The sequence below is a fragment of the Capricornis sumatraensis genome, chromosome 9 (assembly GCF_032405125.1).
Source record: "Capricornis sumatraensis isolate serow.1 chromosome 9, serow.2, whole genome shotgun sequence".
NCBI lineage: Eukaryota > Metazoa > Chordata > Mammalia > Artiodactyla > Bovidae > Capricornis > Capricornis sumatraensis.
In genome coordinates this window covers 60,835,271-60,859,681 of record NC_091077.1, presented here as the reverse complement: position 1 = coordinate 60,859,681, position 24,411 = coordinate 60,835,271, and the positions used below count along the sequence as shown (strand labels likewise).

At 43.6% G+C, this 24,411-nt stretch overlaps 1 protein-coding gene across 1 annotated transcript in view; it reads left to right on the top strand.

Annotated features, from left to right (window-relative positions):
- PDE6A (phosphodiesterase 6A) overlaps positions 1 to 24,411 on the top strand; it is a 75,661-nt gene that overhangs the window by 46,482 nt on the left and 4,768 nt on the right. The window contains exons 13-17 of the mRNA XM_068979633.1: positions 642 to 749; positions 2,949 to 3,058; positions 4,546 to 4,633; positions 4,830 to 4,930; positions 5,454 to 5,561. Of these exons, the coding sequence (XP_068835734.1) occupies positions 642 to 749; positions 2,949 to 3,058; positions 4,546 to 4,633; positions 4,830 to 4,930; positions 5,454 to 5,561 (515 nt within the window). The remainder of the gene's footprint in view (positions 1 to 641; positions 750 to 2,948; positions 3,059 to 4,545; positions 4,634 to 4,829; positions 4,931 to 5,453; positions 5,562 to 24,411) is intronic.

Genomic DNA, 24,411 nt, shown 5'->3' with positions numbered 1-24,411 from the left:
GCAAGGCAAAAAAAAAAAAGTTCCTACAGTTCAACAGGGTGGGAACTGTGTGTTAAATCCCTTTAGACAGGGCTTTTCCCCTGCAGGATTCCTTAGGTGTGCTGTGCATCTAGAGGCATGGGGATGGACAGAAAGGTGGAGCTGGGGGTGTATTGTGTGCAGAATTTCCCAGACTTCTTTGATTAAAGCAGCAGTCCTAACTGTGCTTTGAACCACATCAGTATCACCTGAAAATGGATCAGTGCCAGCCCGGGTCCACCAGCACCCACACATACACTCTCTTTCTCCCCCTCCTCTCTCCCCTGGCTGTGAGGAATCAGAAATTGTTTTAACAAGACCTTCCCACACCCCGCAGCGATGCAGACACGCACTCAAGTTTGAGAACCACTGATTTCGTCTCGCTTTTGCTTTTCTCTCCTACACTTCCTGCAAGCTTCTCCCAGGGCCTGGATTCATAACCACGTCCATTGTCATAGTATCCAGCCGTTTCAAAGTGCTCTCACGCTCATAGCCATCTATTGCGAGCTCCCACTTGTGGTCCAGTGCGGGGACTGGAACACTGAGGGGCTCAGCCCGGCAGGGCCCCCGCCCGCCCCAGTGCAGTGCTGCTGCTTTACAGTGTGCTGTGTGTTGGTTTGCAGGCCCTGGTGCGGTTCATGTACTCCCTGAGTAAGGGCTACCGCAGGATCACCTACCACAACTGGCGGCACGGCTTCAACGTGGGGCAGACCATGTTCTCGCTGCTGGTGGTACGAGAACAGGGGGACCCGGCGGCGTGGCGGGAGGGACCTCGGGCTGCTAGGGGCTCCCGCTACCCTGGACTCCTCAATGCAGCGCCCCAGGCAGCAGCGGCATCATTCTTCTGTTTATTGCCTTTTTAAAAAATAGACAACAAGAGTACATGCTTAGCATAAATGAATTCCAAGAAGCAAGAAGTATGTAAAATAAAAAGTGAAAGAGGCAGCATTCTACTCCCACCCCCAAGCCAGTATTTGGAGAAAACCATGGCACAGCTCCTTCTAGATTTCCTTCTAGAAGCATCGAGATAGATTTGTTCACACACACATACACAAAATTTATTTTATTTATAACCAATTAAACAATATGATTCTATAATATGCTTTTTTATTTGAAAATATATAAATATATCAATCACATTTTTCTATATATATATTTTATTGTGGTAAAACATATATAACCTAAAATTTACCATTTAAGCCATTTTTAGGTGCATAATTCAGTGGCATCAAGTACATTCACAGTATTGTGCAACCATCACTACTCTCCATCTCTAGAACTTTTCCAACTTCCCAGACACCCTATCTCCACTAAACAACAACATGAACACAACTCCCCACTTTCTCAGTCTCCAACCCCTGGGGACCAGCATTCTGCTCTTTCAGTCTCTATGAATTCCCTTTCTTATAGGTACCTCACCTAAGTAAAATCATACAGTATTTGTCCTTTTGTGTCTGATTAATTTCACTTGGCATAATGTCTTCAAGGCTTATCTATGATCTAATTTTATGACTTCATAGTATTTTGCATTGTTTAAGTAGACAACAATTTCTTTACCTAGCTCCTCTATTCGGAGAAGGCAGTGGCAACCCACTCCAGTACTCTTGCCTGGACAACCCCGTGGACAGAGGAGCCTGGTAGGCTGCGGTCCATGGGGTCACTAAGAGTTGAACACGACTGAGCATCCTCACTTTCAGTTTTCACTTTCATGTGTTAGAGAAGGAAATGGCAACCCACTCCAGTGTTCTTGCCTGGAGAATCCCAGGGATGGGGTAGCCTGGTGGGCTGCTGTCTATGTGGTCACACAGAGTAGGACATAACTGAAGCGACTTAGCAGCAGCAGCAGCTCCGCTATTGTTGACATGAGGATTGCTTTTGATCTTTCACTATTACAAACAACGCTATTATGTCCTTAGATGGACATACCAATATGTATATGTATGAGTCATTTTGTCTCAGAAGGTTTGGAGTTTTTATATTTCATTTAAAAGTGTTTTCCCATCCAGGTTATGAAACAAATCTCTGCCCTTGCCCAGTGTCCCCATCCTCATTCCTTTCCCTCGTGTCTGGAATGGTCAGGCCAGAGAAAGCACTGGGGCCTGGGGGCAGGAATTCTAGCCAGGCTGCCTCTGAAGGTGAAAAACATACCACTTATAAGTGATTTATTTCTTAGAGTCACAAGTCAGCAGCACCTCCTCAGGGCTCTTTCCACCCTTGACTCCAACACCCAGCACAAACAAAGAGTTAAGTGAGGACACCCAGGGAAAAATTCTTCTGAGCTGTGTTTTAACCAGTAGACCAGGTTTGGAAGGTTTGTTTTACCAGTCTGGACATGTTCCAACACCCTCTAAATCCTCAAAGTCCAGGGTCGTCTGTTTCTCAGCAATCATCCAGTCTGACGCCCTCCACTTTAAGGCCCAGAGGGAGGTGGGACCAGCTAAGGTGACTCGAAAGTAAAATGACCCACCATCACCTTTGCCTGGACTGTCCCAGTTCTAGCACTGTTGCTGCTGCCGCCGAGTCGCTTCAGTCGTGTCCGACTCTGTGCGACCCCATAGACGGCAGCCCACCAGGCTCCCCCGTCCATGGGATTCTCCAGGCAAGAACACTGGAGTGGGTTGCCATTTCCTTCTCCAATGCAGGAAAGTGAAAAGTGAAAGTGAAGTCGCTTAGTTGTGTCTGACTCCTAGTGACCCCATGGACTGCAGCCCACCAGGCGCTTCCGTCCATGGGATTTTATAGGCACAGAAAGTACCATATCCCACATCTCAGTCCTGGCAAATGTCTGGTCATCCTGTGGCACCAGGGGTCAAGCCAAGATCAGACCTGTGTTTCCAAGCGCCAGGCCCTCCTCCTTACTCCTGCTCTCTCAGTCCTGCTTCCAAGCCCCCCACAAAAGGAGTGAGCAGCATCTCTGACTGCCCTTCCAGACCGGAAAGCTGAAGCGATACTTCACAGACCTGGAGGCCTTGGCCATGGTTACTGCCGCCTTCTGCCACGACATTGACCACAGAGGCACTAACAATCTCTACCAGATGAAGTGAGTCAGCCCTTCCTGGCCCTGCTCTCTACCTCCTGCCTCTGGGATTGATTACCTAGATCTGAATGGGTCTTAGACAGACTCACTTGCCATGGGGAATTCCCACGGTCCACAGCTTCCCACTTCCTCCTACCCTTTGGTTCTGGGTAAACTCCTGTGATAGAATAATGAAGCTCAAATATGTCCACATCCCAGTGCCTGGGGCCTGGGGATATGTTGCCTTGCATTCAAAAGAAACTTCATAAACATGATTAAGGATGTTGAAATATAGGGATTATCTTGGGTTATCCAAGTGGGCCCCAAATAGTTAGAAGAGTCCTTGTAAGAAGGAGGTAGGAACTCAGGGAGGACAGAAGATGCTACACTGTTGGCTTTGAGGATGAAGGATGGATCACAAGCCAGGGAATTAGGGGCCTCTAGAAGCTAGAAAAGGCAAGGAAACATTCTCCTCTAGAACCTCCAGAAGGAAAGCAGCTCTTCAGACCATTTTAGACTTCTAAACTCCAGAGCTGGAAGACACTAAATTTTTATTGTTTTAAGCCATTTAAGTTTGTGGTGATTTTTTTAGAGCAGCAACAGGAAACTAATATATTAAACTTTCTCACTCTGCTCCTTCCTCTCCTACCTACTGAACTAATTTAAGCCAAGATGTTAGTAACTGCTAATGATTCATTTATTCACCTTGGGTTTATAATGTGTAAAAGGCCAGTGTGGTAGGCCCTATGTTAGGCAAAGGAGGTTCCACGGTGAACAAACCAGACCCAGTCCCTGACCTCACAGAGCTTATATTCTAGATAGTCTCTGAAGTAGGGGCCATGAACCATGGTCTTGGGGGGCCCTCATGACCACCATGTGGACTGGCAGAGCAGGGACTAGTGTCATACCCAGCTCTGCCCAGGGCCCACAGACCGTGAGTCATGCTTCTGTGAGTTTTCTCGGTTTTTGCCTGCTGCTCCAAGGTTAGAGATTATGTTTACACTTTACCTTGTAGAAGGCGAAGTACTGATCTCAGTGCCTGGCACACAACAAGGGCTCAGCGAATATTTATTGAATAAAGACGTGAATAGATATGTTGCTTGTGGGAATCCAGTGACTTCTCAGAATCAGGCTTGGAAGATCTGGGGCTTGGCGATCTTTAAAGTACTGGCCAGTGTCCGTGGATGGCTATGGGGTGGGTTTGTACAACTGCATGTGGTATTGTGTTTGTGTCTTTTTCTGGGGATAAGGGTTCACACTTCTAGGGAGGCCATGTCCCCAAAGAGGCCCAGAGTTAGTTATGGAGAAAGTTAGAGTATGAGAGCCAGGACACCTGCTATCTAGTCCTATTTCCCACCGTCGTACTGTGTGACGAGTCCCTTCTCATTCTTGCACTTCAACCTCTCTGCCTGCAGAATTAGGAGGTGACAGGAATGGATGATGTCTTTAACCTTCATCTCAGCCAGTCCATGTTAATCCTCTCTCTGTGTTTGTCTTTCTCTCCCATTCAGATCCCAGAACCCACTGGCCAAGCTCCATGGGTCCTCCATCCTGGAAAGACACCACTTGGAGTTTGGTAAAACACTGTTGAGAGATGAGGTAGGATGAGGGCCCTCTACACTGGCTTTGGGGCCTGAGAAGGAGTCCCCATCTCACAAGAAGCCTGAGCGTAGCCAGGCGTTGATCTGGACCGTCTGTCTGGTCACCTGGGGCAGCCACTGGGAATTGAATGACTTTACCTCCAGCATCACTTCTCCCTTCTCACATCACTTCTATCCCTCCATTTTCTCTTTAGAGCCTAAATATCTTTCAGAACCTCAATCGCAGGCAGCATGAGCATGCAATCCACATGATGGACATCGCAATCATTGCTACAGACCTTGCCTTGTATTTCAAGTTGGTATTTCTTCTCATTTTAAGAATAAAAATGATTAGGGAATTCCCTGCCAGTCCAGTGGTTAAGACTTGGGGGTTTTACTGCCATGGGCCCAGGTTCTGTCCCTAGTAGGGGAAATAAGATCCTGCAAGCTGCAAGGCATGGACAAACAAAAAAGAATACTGATTATTATAAAAATAATGAACACCACAGTTCTAACTGATTTAGTGAGTATTGTGTGCCAGGTACCACACTTGCACTATGGACACATCCATTCTCACTACAGCTCTGACTCAAATAGTCTTATCCTGTTATACAGATGGGGAAACTGAGATCGGGGGAAGATTAGCTAAGTTCAGATAATAAACCCATGGTAGAGTCTGAGTTAGAACCTAGGTCTTCACTCCCAGGCATTGGTTCTTTTCACCTTTCTTTTTAAAAATTACACTGCCATAATTAGCCTCTGAAACACCCAACATTAGAAGGCCAGGGGTTGCCGTATTCTAATATGTGCTCCTTTAACAAACTGGTGTTTTTTTGTAGGAAAAGGACGATGTTCCAAAAGATCGTGGATCAGTCTAAGACATACGAGACTCAACAGGAGTGGACGCAGTACATGATGCTGGATCAGACACGGAAGGAAATCGTTATGTGAGTTGAGACAAGACTTAAACCCTGATTCCCTTAAGCCCAGGGTCAAAAGGCAAGATGCTATACTGACAGGCCTCTCTGTCTTCAAGAGAGCCCTGCAAAACTTTTCATTCTGGGGGCCTCTGACACACAAAACAAAGAAGTCATGCCAAAACAGCGCTGCAGAAATGATATGTTTACTCTTCATTCTAGCACAAAAATACAAGACAGTACCTATGGCTCAGTAAGTAAAGAATCTGCCTCCAATACAGGAGACCACCTGTAATGCAGGAGACATGAGTTCAGTCCCTGGGTGGGGAAGATACCTTTGAGAAGAAAACGGCAACCCACTCCAGTATTCTTGCCTGGAGAGTCCCATGGACAGGGGAGCCTGGTGGGCTACAGTCCATGGGGTTGCAAATGGTCAGACACAAGTGAGCAACTAAGAATGCATGCATGCATGCATATCTCTCTGTACACAAAAAGTACAAGATTTGAAGTACTTCTGTGCTAAAATGCAGAATTTTGGTGGTAAAGTGATATAAATTTTGGTGATAAAGTTTATGATAAAACACAGAGCATTAAACCAATTATGGTTTGAGTGATAGCTAAGTGTTCCTCAGAATACATGGGCTTAATCTCTTTAGTGTTCCTTTATACATGGCAAAAGCAGGCATGCAATTCACAAGTTAGTTCCCTGGTTTGTGTGACATTCATAGTGCTTGGTTGGCACGAGGTCTGGTAATGCGACTCAAAGTTTTCTGGTTTAGTTTTTTAGGTTCTCAGTGTGCTTCCTTGATTCACCTCAGTTGATGATGGGGTGAGAAATGCAAATTTGAGTCCTTTCATGACTATGTGGCCCAAGCCAACGGGTCCCCTGGCTTCCCTGTGACAGGTCCTGGGTGATACTAAAGGAGACAATGCCCGACCCAGGACCCAGAGAACTGTTGTTTGTTTATCCCTAGATGCTTCTGCAGAGGTAAGGTTTAATCAAGTCACGAATTTCGCAAGTCCAGAGAAGAGACAGCTGCTGGGACAGGCTCAGGGACGATGGGGCCAGTTGTCTTTCTCTCAGCTGTGAAGTTGTCCAACCAAGCCTCCCCAAAGGTCCTCCCACCCTGGGGAGCAGTGTGACCTGAGGCCACTGAACAAGGAGGCATGCTCTAGCGATAGCTGCTCCCAGGCAGACCAGGAGCTGCTGCATGACATTTCAAATGGAGCTGCAGAAGGACTGAACGAGTGGCAAGAAGCCTAAGCTCTTGGACAGGGGCACTTATTATTACAAAGCTGTCTGTTCTCCCTATTTAGTTATTTATTTAAAGTGATTCCAAAGAAAATATCAACTTTATTTTGTGGAGAATTAGGAAGGAAATTCCAAAATCCTTATGAGAGTTAAGTATGCAAAAAGAGCCAGAAAATTCTGAGGAAAAAAGGAAATAATAGGGGCCAGCAGAACTGAAGATAGCTCGGTCCTAGGTATGAGCAGGAGAGGTCAGTAGACAGACTCAAAAGACAATGCCTGTGCTAAAAGTAGATTTTCTGCCAGTGGAGAAGGATAATTTCATAAATGGTGTTGGGACCATGAGGTGATCTGATGGATTTTTTTTCCCCTCAAGACCAGCAAGCAGTTCTCCAGTGCTCAGTGAACACTGACAGGCTGTCCTACAAATTTAACTCAAATCTCACACTATCTACCTGGAGATAGCAGCAGACCCCACAGACTAAGGGCTCAGCCTCACAAGACTGGCTTCCTTTCAGATGAAGCCAGTCCGGGTTGCCTGTGCTTCTGATTGCCCAGCTATAAACTGGAAGTTGCTGTGAACTCCTCCTTGGGTTTGATTAATTTGTTAGCATGGCCCACAGAGCTCAGAGAAGCATTTACTTACATTACTAGTTTAGTATAAGGATTGTGACAAAGAATACAGAAGAAGGGCCAAAGAGGTACATAAGGTAAGGCTAGAAGGGTGCTGAATGCAGGGTCTTCCATTACTGCAGAACTGGGGTGTGTTCATCCATGCTGATGCTTATTATATCTTTGTTCAATAGTTTTTACAAAGCTTAATCTGCAGTTCCCCCCTACCCCCATCCCTTTCCCAGAGGCCAGCAGGTGGGGCTGAAAGTCCATCCCTCTATTCCCTTGGTCTTTCAGGTAGGCCTGACCCCATCTAAGGACCCTACCCTCAGTCACTCTAAGTCACTTCATTAGCATAAACCCAAAGGGGGCTTCTTGGGAAGGACAAGACACTGTATCACTAGGGAAATCCCAAGGGTTTTAGGAGCTCTGTGTGAGGAACCAGGGACAAAGAAGAAATATATTTCAGATTCTGCCATAGGTGGTCACAGAGGCAGACCTCTATTTCACTCCTATAACAAATAAATTCAAGATGAATCAAGGATTTTAAAATAATGTGAAAATAAACTAATAATATGGAGAGAGGAAAAAAGCTTGGGAGAATTGAAAAGAGTAAGCTTTTCTAAGTGTGACATAAAATTCAAAAGTCGTAAAGAGATTGATAAATTTGACTACATGAAACTTTAGAGATTTCTGGACAACACCCACAAGAACTCAGAGCTAAAGTCAGAATTTAAGTGATACACGGTGGGGAAATATGTGTAATGCTTCTGACAGAAAAAGAGCTAGTTTCCTCAGTAGTGTTAATATAATTCAAGAAAAAGACTAATCCCACAGGAAAATGAGCAAAAGGCGTGAGCAAACATTTCCCAGTAAAGGAATTACAGTGGGGTGTAAACATATGAAAAGATGATGACCTTAGCCATAGAGAGACAAATGAAAAATAAAACTACTTTGGGATATAACTATTCATCCCTCCTATTGGCTAAGGTGAAATGTTTGCTAACACGTGGTGTTGGGCAGAGAGGTGGGCAGCAGGCGATCCTGTTCACTGTGGTGGGAATGTAAATAGGTGCAGTTTTTGTTTCTTTGTTTTTCAATGTTGGCTTATACTTTTTTTGGCTGCAAGATCTCAGTACCCTGACCACCCAGGGCCATTGCAGTGAAAGCGCCAAGTCCTAACCCCTGGACGGCCAGGTAACTCTCCAATAGGTGCAGTTTTACGAAGGGCAATGCCTATCAAAATTGAAACCAGCCATACTCTTTGACCCAGGGAATCCCAGATCCAGGATTTACCCTACAGAATTTCTCCCACCTGTGCTACAAGAAGTATACATAGAGTTATTCATTGCAACATTACTTGTAATCATAAAAAATATTGAAAAAACTTAAAAGACCATCATGGGGGACCAGGTTAAATACATTGTATTATTTTCACACAGTGCAGTATCATGCAACTTACAAAGGTATGACATGAAAGGTTTCAAAAAAAAATAAAGCCAGAAGCAAGACTTCTTGAATCATTGTAAAAGCCAAGGTAGTCTTAAGCAGATGTCTTCAGACTGCACACATAGCCCTTGCAAAGCCTTCCAAGACAAACACAGGCTTGGATGGTCTCAAGGGAATCCGTATTTTCTCTCTTTACATTATCTTCCAGAGAAAGCACAGTAGGTGAGGCATGGTCAGTTCCTCACTCTTATCCCTTGTGACAAAATAAAGACAAACTTGCCCTTTCTTGAAGTCTATAGTGTAAAGACCCCTGGGGCATCAAACAGAGGGACAATAAATATTGGTGTTTTCAAAGCTCCTTTTAATCACAGCGTTATAAACCCAAGGGAGGGCTTTGGACCTTCCCTGTCTTATATATTTATTTTGTTAGGGCGTTAGAAGCAGAGAGCTTTGTCCTTTGTACAGTGGGGCAGCAGGAGCTAAGCATCTCTTATTTAGCACTCTACTTCCTTCAGAGAATGAACCGCGTTCTCTGCTGTTAGGGGTGTGGGATGGCCCCCTGCTATCAGGGCCATCAAAAAGGTAGCAGTACTTGATTTCATCCATGCTTCTGTCTGTCTATCCATCAATCTATCTAGTCTACCTACATACCTGTCCATCTATCTATTAGTACCTCTGCCTTTCTTAGAATTAAGAATAAAAAATAAGGTGGGGGTCAGCAGAATGTATTCTAATAACATGCTTATATGAAATGAAAAATAAAGTTCAGATTCTTTCTGAAACAAGTCTTATTTGCAGGCTTTAGTTGACAATAAAAGACTGGCATTTCCAATTATGTTACATGGCAGACATTTCCAGAAATAAATGAGTCAAACTTGAAGGTTCAAAGTTTTGATGAAAATGTCGCTAAATGTTGTGATAAAATAAAAGCACTTTATAAAAAATACAGCACTGGGAGGGGGAGGGATAAATTGGGAGTTTGGGATGACATATATACACTACTATATTTAAACAAGGACATACTGCACAGCACAGGGAACTCTGCTCACTATTCTGTAATAACCTAAATGGGAAAAGAATTTGAAAAAGAACAGATACGTGTATAACTGAATCACTTGCTGTACACTTGAAGCTAATGCAACATTGTTAATCAAATTGCTCCAATATAAAAAAAAGTCAAAAAACATAAAACTGGAAGATATATTAAAATAAATAGTATTGTAATTGACCTAACATATTCTGAGTATCTTGGGTTAACCAAAGTGCCACACAGAAAGTGTCTGGGGTACAATTCATAGTCATATGAGGAATCCTATAGTCATATCTTTATGGCATATTTCCCAGAAACTAAAGAAGTAAATGACTCTAATGTTTGCTTTGGACAAACTTAAAGGAGAATCTGATTAAACTGTCAACTGATAATGTGGAAGAATTTAAAGAATGGAATGATGTTGTAACAAAACTTTTTCCATTCCCAGGGTTTCTAATTGTTGCATCTAATTAGTCTTGCAGTATGAAATATTCACGAACTCATTTTTGGCCATGTCACATGGCTTATGGGATCTTAGGTCCCCAACTAGGGACTGAACTCTCGCCTTGGCAGTGAAAGCTCAGAGTTCTAACCACTAGACTGCCAGGGAATTCCCCATGCATTAACTGATTAAAAAAAAAAAAATAGTCCCATCCTCTCTATCAATAGACGAACTTCTAAAAATATTTGAGTTTTTAATAATTTCTAAAAAATAGGTAATATATTTTATTGTATTGGTTAATCATGTAATAATAGTAATTTAATCCAGAAGAAAAGTTTTCTATACTTGGAGATCTATGATCAAAGACAACAATATTTAGTTACATATTTCAGTTAATGGACATATTTGGTTAAAAATCAGTATGAAAAAGTGATCAACACATTTCATATATATATTTGAATATCTGTAATATATATACAGTTATACACATATGTAGATACACATACACACACACACACAAATATAAAACCTTAGGATAAACTCTGTAGGGGAAGTTGACTGGAAATACATGTTTATGCAGAAAAAAAGAATGCAAAGTTCCAGACTTCTTTTTAAAATTGAAGAATAGTTGATGTACAATATTATGTAACTTTTAGATGTATAATATGGTGAGGAGTCACAATTTTTAGAGGTTATACTCCATTTATAGTTATTAGAAAACATAGGCTATATTCTGTGCTGTACAATACATCCATGTAGCTTATTTTATACATAGTAGTTTGTATCTCTTAATTTCTTCTACCGTTATTGCCCTCTTCCCTCTCCCTGCTGGTAACCACTGTATCTCCAGTTTGTCCTTCATATCTGTGAGTCTGCTGCTGCTTCTTTCATCATGTTCACTAGTTTGTTGTATTTTTTAGATTCCACGTTTAAAAGACATCATATAGTATTTGCCTTGCTTTAACTGATTTCTCTTAGCATAGTACCATCCAAGTCAATCTATGTTGCTGCAAATACAAAATTTCATTACTCCATTGGATGGATGTATGTGTGTGTGTGTATATGTGTGTGCACATACATATACATATATGTGTATGTACACACACATATACACATACACACCACATCTTTATCCCTTCATCTGTTGACAGACACTGAGGTTGCTTCAATATCTTGACAATTGTAAACAGTGCTGCCAAGAACATTGGGATGCATGTATCTTTTTGAACTAGTGGTTTTTTCCCAGATATATAACCAGGAGTGGAGTTTCTGGGTCATATGGTAGTTCTGTTTTTAGTTTTATGAGAAACTGTCATACTGTTTTCCACAATGGCTAAACCAATTTACATTCCTACCAACAGTGTATAAGAGTTCCCTTTTCTCCACACTCTCATCAGCATTTTTTTTTTATGATGATGATCTTTCTGACAAGTGTGAGGTGATCTCTCATTGTGATTTTGATTTGCATTTCCCTGATGATTAGCAATGTTAAACATCTTTCCATGTTCCTACTGGTAATCTGCATTTCCTCTTTGGAAAAATGTCTATTCAGTCCTGCTCATTTTTTAATCAAATTGTTCGCTTTTTTGTTTTTTAGGCTGTTTTTTTGATATTGTAGCAATAGTTCATATCTTTGGATATTAAACTTATTAGACATATCAATTGCAAATATTTTTTCTCATTCTATGGGTTGAATCTTTGGTTTGTCAATGGTTTCCGTTGCTGTGAAAAAGCTTTTCAGTTTAATTAGGTCCCATTTGTTTACTTTTGCTTTTCCTTCCTTTGCTTCAGAAGACAGATTCAAAAAAATATCGGGACAATTTATGTCAAAGAGTGTTCTGCCCACCTTTTCCTCCAGGAGATTTATGGTTTCTGGTCTTAGGTTAGCGTGTGCATGCTAAGTCCCTTCAGTAGTGTCTGACTCTTTCTGACCCTGTGGATTGTAGCCCACCAGGCTCCCTTGTCCATGGGATTCTCTAGGCAAAGCCTTTTATCTCCTGCATTGGCAGGCAGGTTCTTTACCACTAGCACCACCTGGGAAGCCTTTAAAACTCTAGAATCTTAAAGAAATGCTGGTTCACTTGTTTTTAAATGGATGGTACACTGAGGGTTGATATAAAAATGCTATGCTATTTAGATTTCTTTTTATTTAAAGAATAATGCAACCATTTGAACAGTCAAGATGTCAACTTAAAAATGTACAAGAAGGTAAACATTTTTCAGAATTCTTCTGGTAGGCGCTCAGTGAAAAATGTTCAAAGATCTATAAAGTAGGGTTCTCAATCTTAACACTATTGACATTTGGGAGCAATAACTGTAATAGGGGCTGTCCTGTGCCTTTAAAGATCTTTAACATAATCCCTTTCTACTCAGTAGACCCCAGTAGCAGCCCCTCCTCCCCAGCTGTGCCAAGAACTATCTCCAGACATGGCCAAATATCCCCTGGAAGCAAAAGTGGCACCTGGTAGGAAAGCACTGTTGTGAAGCAGTCTTGGGGCTGGTCCATCTATTAGGTGATTAGACACACAATTAGAGCTACTACACACCTGGGTATAGTGTACCTGTTACACACTTAGGGCTTCACTCCAGAAGGTCTGGTCTCATCTCTCTCACGTATTGGTGATTGACCTTGAGCAGGTGACTTCACTTCTCTGTGCCTGTTTCCTCATCTGCTCAGAGAGTAACAGTAGTGTCTATCTTATGGATTATCACAGGGGCTGAGCCGGGGCATGTGGAGTGCTGTGTTGCATTGCTCTTGACAGGCACAGTGCCAGGCTTTTCCTGTGATATAAAGAGACCTATGTATTTTGGCCTTTGTCCCCATTTCCCAACACAGATTCTAAAACCCTTGATAGTGATGAGTCACAGACTTGATTGGAGTGTCTTTGGTTCTAAGGGTTTCCCTGGTGGCTCAGCTGGTAAGGAATCTGCCTGTAATGCAGGAGACCCCAGTTCGATTCCTGGGCTGGGAAGATCCCCTGGAGAAGGGATAGGCTACCCACTCCAGTATTCTTGGGCTACCCTGCTGGCTCAGCTGGTAAAGAATCTGCCTGTAATGCAGGAGACCTGGGTTCAATCCCTGGGTTGGGAAGATCACCTGGAGCAGGGAAAGGCTACCCACTCGAGTATTCTGGCCTGGAGAATTCCATGGACTATAAAGTCCATGGAGTCGCAAAGAGTCGGACACAACTGGGCCACTTTCACTTTCTTTTGGCTCTAATGAGGCAACTCTTGGTGGAACCCTAGAGGGCTTCGGGGTGGGTGCTGATCACTAGAAAGACAAAGATTAGAAGCTTGGAACTTTCAGCCCCAGCCCAACCTCTGGGGAGGGGAAGAGGACTGAAGACTGAATCAGTCAGTGGCCAGTGATTTAATAAACCATGTTTATGGGGCAAAATCTCCATAAAAACCTATGAGAAACAGTTTGAAGAGCCACTAGGTCAGTGAACACATCGACATGCTGGAAAAGAGCATGGGAGCTCTGCAGGCACCCATGACCCCACACCTTGTCCTGTGCATCTCTTCCATTTGGCTATTCCTAAGTTATATCCTATACAGTAAACTGGCAAACAGAAGAGTTTTCCGAAGTTTTGTGGGCTGTCCTAACAAGTTTTTGAACCTGGGGTTCATGAGAACCCCTTGCCTCTGTAGTCAGGTCAGAGGTGTTGTAGCCTGGGGCTCTGATACTTGCAACTGATTTCCAAGGTGAGGGAAGTCTTTTTGGACGGAGCCCTCCAACATGCAAAGTCTGATGCTAGTCAAGGGTTAAAAGTGAATTGTATTGAAATGAATTGAACTGAATCAGAGGACACCCAGTTGGTGACAGAATTGGTTGTTTTGAGGAAAAAACCCCGACACTTGTCTCCTCCACTCTGATTACCTTGGAGCGCTCGGGTCAGTAAGCTTCATCTTATCTGAGGTCCACACCTCAATCCTTGAGGTATTTTTTTTTTTTCTCCTCATCCTGACGTATGTGGGATCTTACTTCCCTGACCAGGGATCAAACCCATGCCCTCTGCAGTGGAAGTTCCTGCGGAGTCCTAGGCACTGGACCACTAGGGAAGTCCCAACCACATCTGCGAGTCTCCTGCTTTGCTATCTCTTGGGTCAGGCTAACTCACTGTGCTTACTGTAGGACCAGGATGTTACAGTACCTTCAGAATCAGGGCATGACTTCCACTTGTCATTAAATCCTTTCGGTCTCCACCGAATTGAAGGTTTCAAACCTGGTAATATGACAGACGATACCCTGGATGGCTTAGAGATCCTCCATGGCTAGAGCGTGAGGCCTGCCACCTGCCATGAGCTATGAATGGCAATTATCTTTTTAATGGTTGGGGGGGGGGGAAATAAAAAGAATAATCAGTTCAGTTCAGTCTCTCAGTCCTGTCCTACTCTTTGCAACCCCATGGACTGCAGCATGCCAGGCCTCCCTGTCCATCACCAACTCCTGGAGTTTACTTAGACTCTTATCCATTGAGTCGGTGATGCCATCCAACCATCTCATCCTCTGTCATCCCCTTCTCCTCCCACCTTCAATCTTTCCCAGCATCAGGGTCTTTTCAAATGAGTCAGCTCTCTGCACCAGGTGGCCAAAGTATTGGAGTTTCAGCTTCAGCTTCAGTCCTTCCAATGAACACCCAGGACTGATCTCCTCTAGGATGGACTGGTTGGATCTCCTTGCAGTCCAAGGGACTCTCAAGAGTCTTCTCCAACACCACAGTTCAAAAGCATCAATCCTTCGGAGCTCAGTTTTCTTTATAGCCCAACACTCACATCCATATATGACAAGTGGAAAAACAATAGCCTTAACTAGACAGACTTTTGTTGGCAAAGTAATGTTTCTGCTTTTTAATATGCTATCTAGTTTGGTCATAACTTTCCTTCCAAGGAGTAAGCATCTTTTTATTTCATGGCTGCAATCACCATTGGCACTGATTTTGCAGCCCCCCAAAATAAACTCTGTCACTGTTTCCACTGTTTCCCCATCTATTTGCCATGAAGTGATGGGACCAGATGCCATGATCTTAGTTTTTTGGATGTTGAGCTTTAAGCCAACTTTTTCACTCTCCTCTTTCACTTTCATCAAGAGACTCTTAAGTTCTTCACTTTCTGCCATAAGGGTGGTGTCATCTGCATATCTGAGATTATTCATATTTCTCCTGGCAATCTTGATTCCAGCTTGTGCTTCATCCAGCCCAGCATTTCTTATGATGTACTCTTTAAATAAGCAGGGTGAAAATATACAGCCTTGATGTACTCCTTTCCCGATCTGGAACCAGACTGTTGTTCCATGTCCAGTTCTAACTATTGCTTCCTAACCTGCATACAGATTTCTCAGGAGGCAGGTCAGGTGGTCTGGTATTCCCTTCTCTTGAAGAATTTTCCACAATTTGTGATGATCCACACAAAGGCTTTGGCATAGTCAATAGCAGAAACAGATATTTCTCTGGAACTCTCTTGCTTTTTCAATGATCCAGCGGACGTTGGTAATTTGATATCTGGTTCCTCTGCCTTTTCTAAAACAAGCTGGAACGTCTGGAAGTTCACGGTTCACATACTGTTGAAGCCTGGCTTGGAGAATTTTGAGCATTGCTTTACTAGTGTGTGAGATGAGTGCAATTGTGCAGTAGTTTGAGCATTCTTTGGCATTGCCTTTCCTTGGGATTGGAATGAAAACTGACCTTTTCCAGTCCTGTGGCCACTGCTGAGTTTTCCAAATTTGCTGGCATATTGAGTGCAGCACTTTCACAGCATCATCTTTCAGGATTTGAAATAACTCAACTGGAATTCCATCACCTCCACTAGCTTTGTTCGTAGTGATGCTTCCTAAGGCCCACTTGGCTTCACATTCCAGGATGTCTGGCTCTAGGTGAGTGATCATACCATCGTGATTATCTGGGTCATGAAGATCTTTTTTGTACAGTTCTTCTGTGCATTCTTGCCACCTCTTCTTAATATCTTCTGCTTCTGTTATACCATTCATGTCTTTTATCAAGCCCATCTTTGCATGAAATGTTCCCTTGGTATCTCTAATTTTCTTGAGATCTCTAGTCTTTCCCATTCTATTGTTTTCCTCTATTTCTTTGCACTGATCACTGAGGAAGGCTTTCTTATCTCTTCTTGTTATTCTTTGGAACTCTGCATTCAAATGGGTATATCTTTCCTTTACTCTTTTGCTTTTCACTTTTCTTCTTTTACAGCTATTTGTAAGGCCTCCTCAGACAGCCATTTTGCCTATTTGCATTTCTTTTTCTTGGGGATGGTCTTTATCCCTGTCTCCTGTACAATGTCACAAACCTCCATCCATAGTTCATCAGGCACTCTATCAGATCCCTTGAATCTATTTCTCACTTTCACTGTATAATCATTACGGATTTGATTTAGGTCATACCTGAATGGTCTAGTGGTTTTCCCTACCTTCTTCAATTTAAGTCTGAATTTGGCAATAAGGAGTTCATGATCTGAGCCACAGTCAGCTCCTGGTCTAGTTTTTGCTGACTGTATAGGGTTCCTCAATCTTTGGCTGCAAAGAATATAATCAATCTGATTTCTGTATTGACCATCTGATGATGTCCATGTGTAGAGTCTTCTCTTGTGTTTTTGGAAGAGGGTGTTTGCTATGACCAGTGCGTTCTCTTAGCAAAACTCTTAGCCTTTGCCCTGCTTCATTCTGTACTCCAAGGCCAAATTTGCCTGTTACTCCAAGTGTTTCTTGACTTCCTACTTTTGCATTCCAGTCCCCTATAATGAAAAGGACATCTTTTTGAGGTGTTAGTTCTAGAAGGTCTTGTAGGTCTTCATAGAACCATTCAGCTTCAGCTTCTTCAGCATTACTGGTCAGGGCATAGACTTGGATTACCGTGATAGTGAATGGTTTGCCTTGGAAATGAACAGAGATCATTCTGTCGTTTTTGAGATGGCATCCAAGTACTGCATTTCACACTCTTCTGTTGACTATGACGGCTACTCCATTTCTTCTAAGGGATTCTTGCCCACAGTAGTAGATATAATGGTCATTCAAGTTAAATTCACCCGTTCCAGTCCATTTTAGTTCGCTCATTCCTAAAATGTCAGTGTTCCCTCTTGCCATCTCCTTTTTCAGTTCAGTTCAGTTCAGTTGCTCAGCCGTGTCCTACTCTTTGCGACCCCATGAATCGCAGCACACCAGGCCTCCCTGTCCATCACCATCTCCTGGAGTTCACTCAGACTTACGTCCGTTGAGTCAGTGATGCCATCCAGCCATCTTCTCCTCGGTTGTCCCCTTCTCCTCCTGTCCCCAATCCCTCCCAGCATCTGAGTCTTTTCCAATGAGTCAACTCTTCGCATGAGGTGGCCAAAGTACTGGAGCTTCAGCTTTAGCATCATTCCTTCCAAAGAAATCCCAGGGTTGATCTCCTTCAGAATGGACCAGTTGGATCTCCTTGCAGTCCAAGGGACTCTCAAGAGTCTTCTCCAACACCACAGTTCAAAAGCATCAATTCTTTGGCACTCAGCCTTCTTCACAGTCCAACTCTCACATCCATACATGACCACAGGAAAAACCATAGCCTTGACTAGACGGACCTTAGTCGGCAAAGTAATGTCTCTGCTTTTGAGTATGCTATCTAGATTGGTCATAACTTTTCTTCCAAGGAGTAAGCGTCTTTTAATTTCATGGCTGCAGTCACCATCTGCAGTGATTTTGGAGCCCCCCAAAATAAAGTCTGACACTGTTTCTACTGTTTCCCCATCTATTTGCCATGAAGTGATGGGACCAGATGCCATGATCTTTGTTCTCTGAATGTTGAGCTTGAAGCCAACTTTTTCACTCTCCTCTTTCACTTTCATCAAGAGGCTTTTTAGTTCCTCTTCACTTTCTGCCATAAGGGTGGTATCATCTGCATGTCTGAGGTTATTGATATTTCTCCCGGCAGTCTTGATTCCAGCTTGTGTTTCTTCCAACCCAGTGTTTCTAATGATGTACTCTGCATATAAGTTAAATAAGCCGGGTGACAATATACAGCCTTGACGCACTCCTTTTCCTATTTGGAACCAGACCAGTTCCAATTTGCCTTGATTCATGGACCTAACATTCCATGTTCCTATGCAATATTGCTCTTTATAGCATCGGACCTTGCTTCCATCACCAGTCACATCTACAACTGGGTGTTGTTTTTGCTTTGGCCCTGTCTCTTCTTTCTTTCTAGAGTTTCTCCAATGATCTCCAGTAGCATATTGGGCACCTAACGACCTGAGGAGTTCATCTTTCATTGTCCTATCTTTTTGTCTTTTCATACTGTTCATGGAGTTCTCAAGGCAAGAATACTAAAGTGGTTTGCCATTCCTGTGTCCAGTGGACCACGTTTTGTCAGAACTCTCCACCATGACCTGTCCGTCTTGGGTGGCCCTATACGGCATGGCTCATAGTTTGACTGAGTTAGACAAGGCTGTGGTCCATGTGATCAGATTGGTTAGTTTTCTGTGATTATGGTTTTCATGCTGTCTGCCCTCTGATAGAGAAGGATAAGAGGCTTATGGAAGCTTCCTGATGGGAGAGACTGACAGGGGGAAACTGGGTCTTGTTCTGATGGGCGTGGCCATGCTCAGTAAATCTTTAATCCAATTTTCTGTTGTTGGGTAGAGTTGTGTTCCCTCCCTGCTGTTTACCTGGGTCCAAACTATGGTGGAATCAGGGCTTCGCTGGTGGCTCAGATGGTAAAGTGTCTGCATGCAGTGCGGGAGACCCAGGTTTGATCTCTGGGTTGGGAATATCCTCTGGAGAAGGAAATGGCAACCCACTCCAGTACTCTTGCCTGGAAAATTCCATGGAGTGAGGAGCCTGGTGGGCTACAGTCCATGGGGTTGCAAAGAGTCAGACACGACTGAACGACTTCACCTTCAAACTATGGTGGAGGGAATAAAGATAATAGCGAATAATATTTCCTGATAAATAGAAATTATAAAGGAGAAGGCAATGGCAACCCACTCCAGTACTCTTGCCTGGAGAATCCCATGGATGAAGGAGCATGGTAGGCTGCAGTTCATGGGGTCGCTAAGAGTCGGACATGACTGAGCAACTTCACTTTCACTTTTCACTTTCATGCATTGGAGAAGGAAATGGCAACCCACTCTAGTGTTCTTGCCTGGTGAATCCTAGGGACAGAGGAGCCTGTTGGGTGCTGTCTATGGGGTCGCACAGAGTCGGACACGACTGACGTGACAGCAGCAGCAGCAGCAGATGATCTCTGACCCAGCTGCTATACTTGAAAATATAAATTGCATTTATTTTAATAAAGTTTGTAATTTTGTCCTTGAGCTATTAAAAAAAAAACTACTATAAAACAAAAAAGAAATTATAAGAATTCCAATTTTAGTACCCATAGATTGATATCCTTTAATAGAGGGCCACATTATGACATTTGTGGATGGGTCATAGGTACTTTTGCCTTAATGCCGTCTTTCTCCATTTAAATAAATAAAAATCATATTTCATGACTGTTAATATAAACGCGAATATAATCCAGGCTTAACTCATTATTCATATATTCAGTATTACTATGTTGTTTTTTTTTTTAAAGAAACTAAAATTTAAATATTTTCACAAGTGCCTAAAAGTAACCTGAACCTACTTAGGCACTGACTTAGAAATAAGTGACCCTGTCATTTTCTTTCTTTTTTTTTTACTCTGCAGCTCATCCTCCCCTTCCCCATCCAACCAACCATCTAGAAATGAATGTTAAGAATTTAGAATCTGCCCACACTCTGTCTGTGGAGTGTTTTTCTCACAGGGCCACTCTTGCCTTTTGAGACAGACCACATTCTGTCAATGGAATGTGTACCTCTCTAAATAAGTCCACTTCTTACCTATCACATTGTCTCTCACCAAATTCTTTCCCCGTGAGACATAAAGAAGTTGAACTTCGGTAAGTTCTGCCACCGGGAACTAAGGCCCCCACCCAGGTAAGGAATGGAATGATAATGTGGACCCTCCTGACTTCAATCAAGTGAAACTTGGACTCAGTCTTTGCTCCAATTCTGTGCTGAATTCTCTACTCAAGCCCCCTCAGAAATACACATGTACCCATAGTTTCAAATGTCCCCAGTTTTGCTAGTTCAGGGAGACACGGCTTTGGGAAAAGATGCCCTGGTGTTCCCCTTATTTGCTGCAAGTAATAAGTCCTTCCTTCTCCACCCTTTCCCCTACCCCATAAAAGAATTTTAAAACAGTTTTTGCATTTGAATCCAAAGGCAACCACTGTGCTAAACATGTTCTTCTAATATACATCCTGCAAATAACGGAATAGTGGCCAAGACTTTGTATATAGCTGTTGTCAAGCAGCAATTAAGAGCCACTTAAAACCCAGTGAGCTCATCACTTCGGCTCCAGTGTCACATGGTACCTGGCATAAGGTGCTCACTGTGTTCAAGAGAGTGGAACTTTGAGAAGGACCAGAGGAAAAGTATGAAAACCACAAAGACACCAAAAACACGGCAAACTGCACAATTCATGAACCCCAATGGTGTGGGGCCAGTCAATTAAGAGCTATTTTAATGGTAAATGCCTCCAGGGCTGCTCTCAGTCCTAAGTCCTCAGCAATCTCTCCAGGGCCTGGCATACAGTGAGCACTCAGCAAAGGTGTGCTGGGTGAGTTAACAACCTCCAACCCCCCTCAAGCCCCAGGCCACGAAGCCCAGGCCTCAGCAGCACCTTTCTGGTGGCCAAGCACCAACTGATCTTATCTGTGGCTGCTTTCCCATTGTGATGATGAAACTGAGTAATGCAATCGAGTGCACATGCTCTGCAAAACCTAAAATATTTGCTATCTGGCCCTTTACAGAAAAAGTTGGTGCCTCCTGGTCTCATGTTTTACAGATGAAAAAAATGAGGCTCAGAGAGACAAAGTGACTTACCTAGTGTCGCATGGGCATTCGTGGAACATCAACCAGGTCACCCTATCCCCTTCCCATACACCCACAGCTTTCCTTGGCTCCCTTCAAACTTCCCCCGCAGCTATCCACTTCAGACCAAGGGTAATTCCAGGAAGAGTCTGAATGCCTCGCAAGGGTCCCTGGGATGCTTCCAGGGTCACGCTTCGAGCTAAGGGTCAAGGAGAAGCACTGCTGAGCATCTCAGCTGAGCAGAAGTGATGTTTGCTTTGGGCCTGGTGCACAGGAGCCCATCCTGGTGATTAATATGATGCAGGTGATAGTGATGAAGATAAGGACCATGGTAGCACTTATAAAATCATCTTATGTATTGGTCACAGTAACCCCTAGGACAGATATATTGCATTGAGCCCATGAAATTGCTGACTTTCAACTGTTTCATTTTTTTTTAACTTTTTTATATATAGCTGACAAACAATGTTGTGATAATTTCAGGTGAACTACAAAGGGACTCAGCCATACATATCCATGTATCCACTCTCCCTCAAACTCCCATCCAGGCTGCCACATAACATTGAGCAGGGTTCCATGTGGTATATATTAACAGTAGGTCCTTGTTGGTTATCCATTTTAAATTCAGCAGGATGTACATATCCACCCCAAACTCTTTAATTATCCTGTTCCCCATCCTTCCCCTGGCAACCATAAGTTCGCTAAGTCTACTAGTCTCTGTTTTGTAAGTTCATTTGTATCGTTCTTTAGATTACACATTTAAAATGCCATACGATATTTCTCCTTCTCTGACTTACTCCCCTCAGTATGACGATCTCTAGCTCATCCATGTTGCTGCAATTGACAGTTCGTGACCCACAAAATCAGAATTTTGTACGACCCAACCTAATGTGATTATCTTGTTTCACCAAAGATCAGAGAGAGCCTCAAAGACATAAGTCACTTGTCCTGGATATGACAACTAAGGACAAGAGTGAGGATCTAATTGCTCGGTCTGACTCCAAAGCCTTGCACTCACTTTCATACTGTTCAACTTCATCCGCCCCCACAATTGATGACTCTCACCCGCCTTGAGGATAAGGTTCAAATTTCTCCACAAGTCTTCAAGACTTACTCTAGCTCTCTTCTGCATAATAACCGCGGTGTCCTCTTTCATCCTGACACTGCCGTCTACCTCACTCTGCATGTCTAATCTATCCCCAAGTCATGCTGAGTTTACTTTTAAATGCCTTGTCTGTCTGGATGCTTCATTTTATTGCCACATCCATCTCTTGTCTGGACCCTTCAATGGCTTCCTAACTGGGCTCCCGGGACCTCATTACTGAAGCCATTGTGTTGTTCTCTGCAAAATGCAAATATGACCCCTCCCCCACTCTTCAGTGACTCTTCCTGTTGCTCTTAGTATGAAAACGTCCCCGCACCTGGGCTCTGGGTCTACCCTGTTCGTCTCAGGTCCCCTCTCAACCCCTCTTCCACCTGCTCCCTGAGCCCCTCCTTGCTTCCAGGCTCTCTTCCACCAAGGCCTTTGCACTAGATGTTCTCTCTCTGCCTAGAATGTGTGTCCCCTCTGCTCCTTACGTGACTCCCCACAGGCCTCTCTGGGTCCCTAATGCCTGACATAGCGTCTTGGTCAGAGAACACCTAAGGCCACAGTGCTGAAGTGAATGTAATGCCTTGTCTTTAGGGCATGAAGCTTGGGACTGACTTTTCTGGTGTCCAAGGGTCCCCCACCCCCAGCCCCCATCCCATGCACATATCAAATATCTATCTATAAAACATTTAGGTGTTTCCCTAACTCCTGGGAGTAATTGTCACATGCTTTCTTCACCCAGGGAAAGTAAACATCCAGAGCTCTCCTGTGTCCACTCACAATGTGGACGCTGACGGGTAACAAGGAACCAGTGACTCCTGGATGTGCAACCAAACATTCATTTGCTTAATGTGTTTGACAGTAAGTGTAGCAAGTTGACAACACTTAACAGTAAGCAACAGGCATGTGTTCTGATGCTATTACAAGGAATAATGTTTTCCTATGGGACTTCTCTGTGGCTCATATGGAAAGAATCTGCCTGTAATGCAGGAGTCCCAGGTTTGATCACTGGGTCAGGAAGATCCCCTGGAGAAGGGAACGGCAACCCACTCCAGTATTCTTGCCTGGAGAATCCCATGGACAGAGGAGCCTGGTGGGCTACAGTCCATGGGGTCGCAAAGAGTCGGATACGACTGCACGACTAACAGTACTACTGAATGTGTTCCTAAGAAGACGTATGCATTCCTGAAAGCTTATTTACTTAAAGAATTTTTTGAGTTTTTGAGGTTCAAGATAGTTAAACTTGTTAACATTTCATAACTCTTAAGGCCTCCCAGACCAGCTTATGTAACCTATGCCAGATATATCTGGTTAATTGTAAAATCATCCAAGTCCTAGTTAGGTTCAGAGCCCCAGGCTTCTCCAACTATCCCCCCCAGTCTCTGCCCATCCTCTCACCAAGCGGGGTTGACTCTACCACATGGGGTTGATCCCATGCTCTCCCAGCCAGGGAGTTCAGGCCCTCTGCTGTCCTTCCTGAGCTGCTGCAGCATCTCCCCTTCCTTCCTCCCTGCCTCCCTCCCTCTCGCTGCTCTATCCCACAGGTGCCGCCAAGCAGCTCTGATGAGTCATGATCCAACCCTGAAACGTCAATGCGCTTCCTGCTTATTGGACACACCTGCACTCCCCAGCATGGGATTGACACCCACAGCACATGACCCTGGATTCCCATCCCAGACTTCATACCACCGTGCCCCATCTCTGAAATACCTTATCAAATTCCCTCCTCTTGCTCCAATTCTTTTCACATGGTCCTTCCCTTTCTGTCTTATGTCATACCTAACTATGTAACAATACCTGTCTTACCTTCCTATTACTGTGAAAGTCTTTTAAGAGTTTATCTTTTAATCCTTTCTTTCCTCAGTCCATTCCTCTACTTCTTAACATAAGGCTTCCTCACAATGACCAGGGTTGTCCTTCTCCTTTCATCATGCATTACCTGATGAGGCAAAAAGTAGTTCTCAGGAGAGGAGCAAAAAAAAAATCTTAGATAATACAGTGATCTGTGGCCCTCCAGAGGTACAGTATGTCTGTGTTATTAAAATTTCATGGTGAAGTGGTTATAGGAAAGATGTATAAAAAGGTTCTTTGACAATAGATCAGGGAGGATGAAGAGAAAAAGGTTGA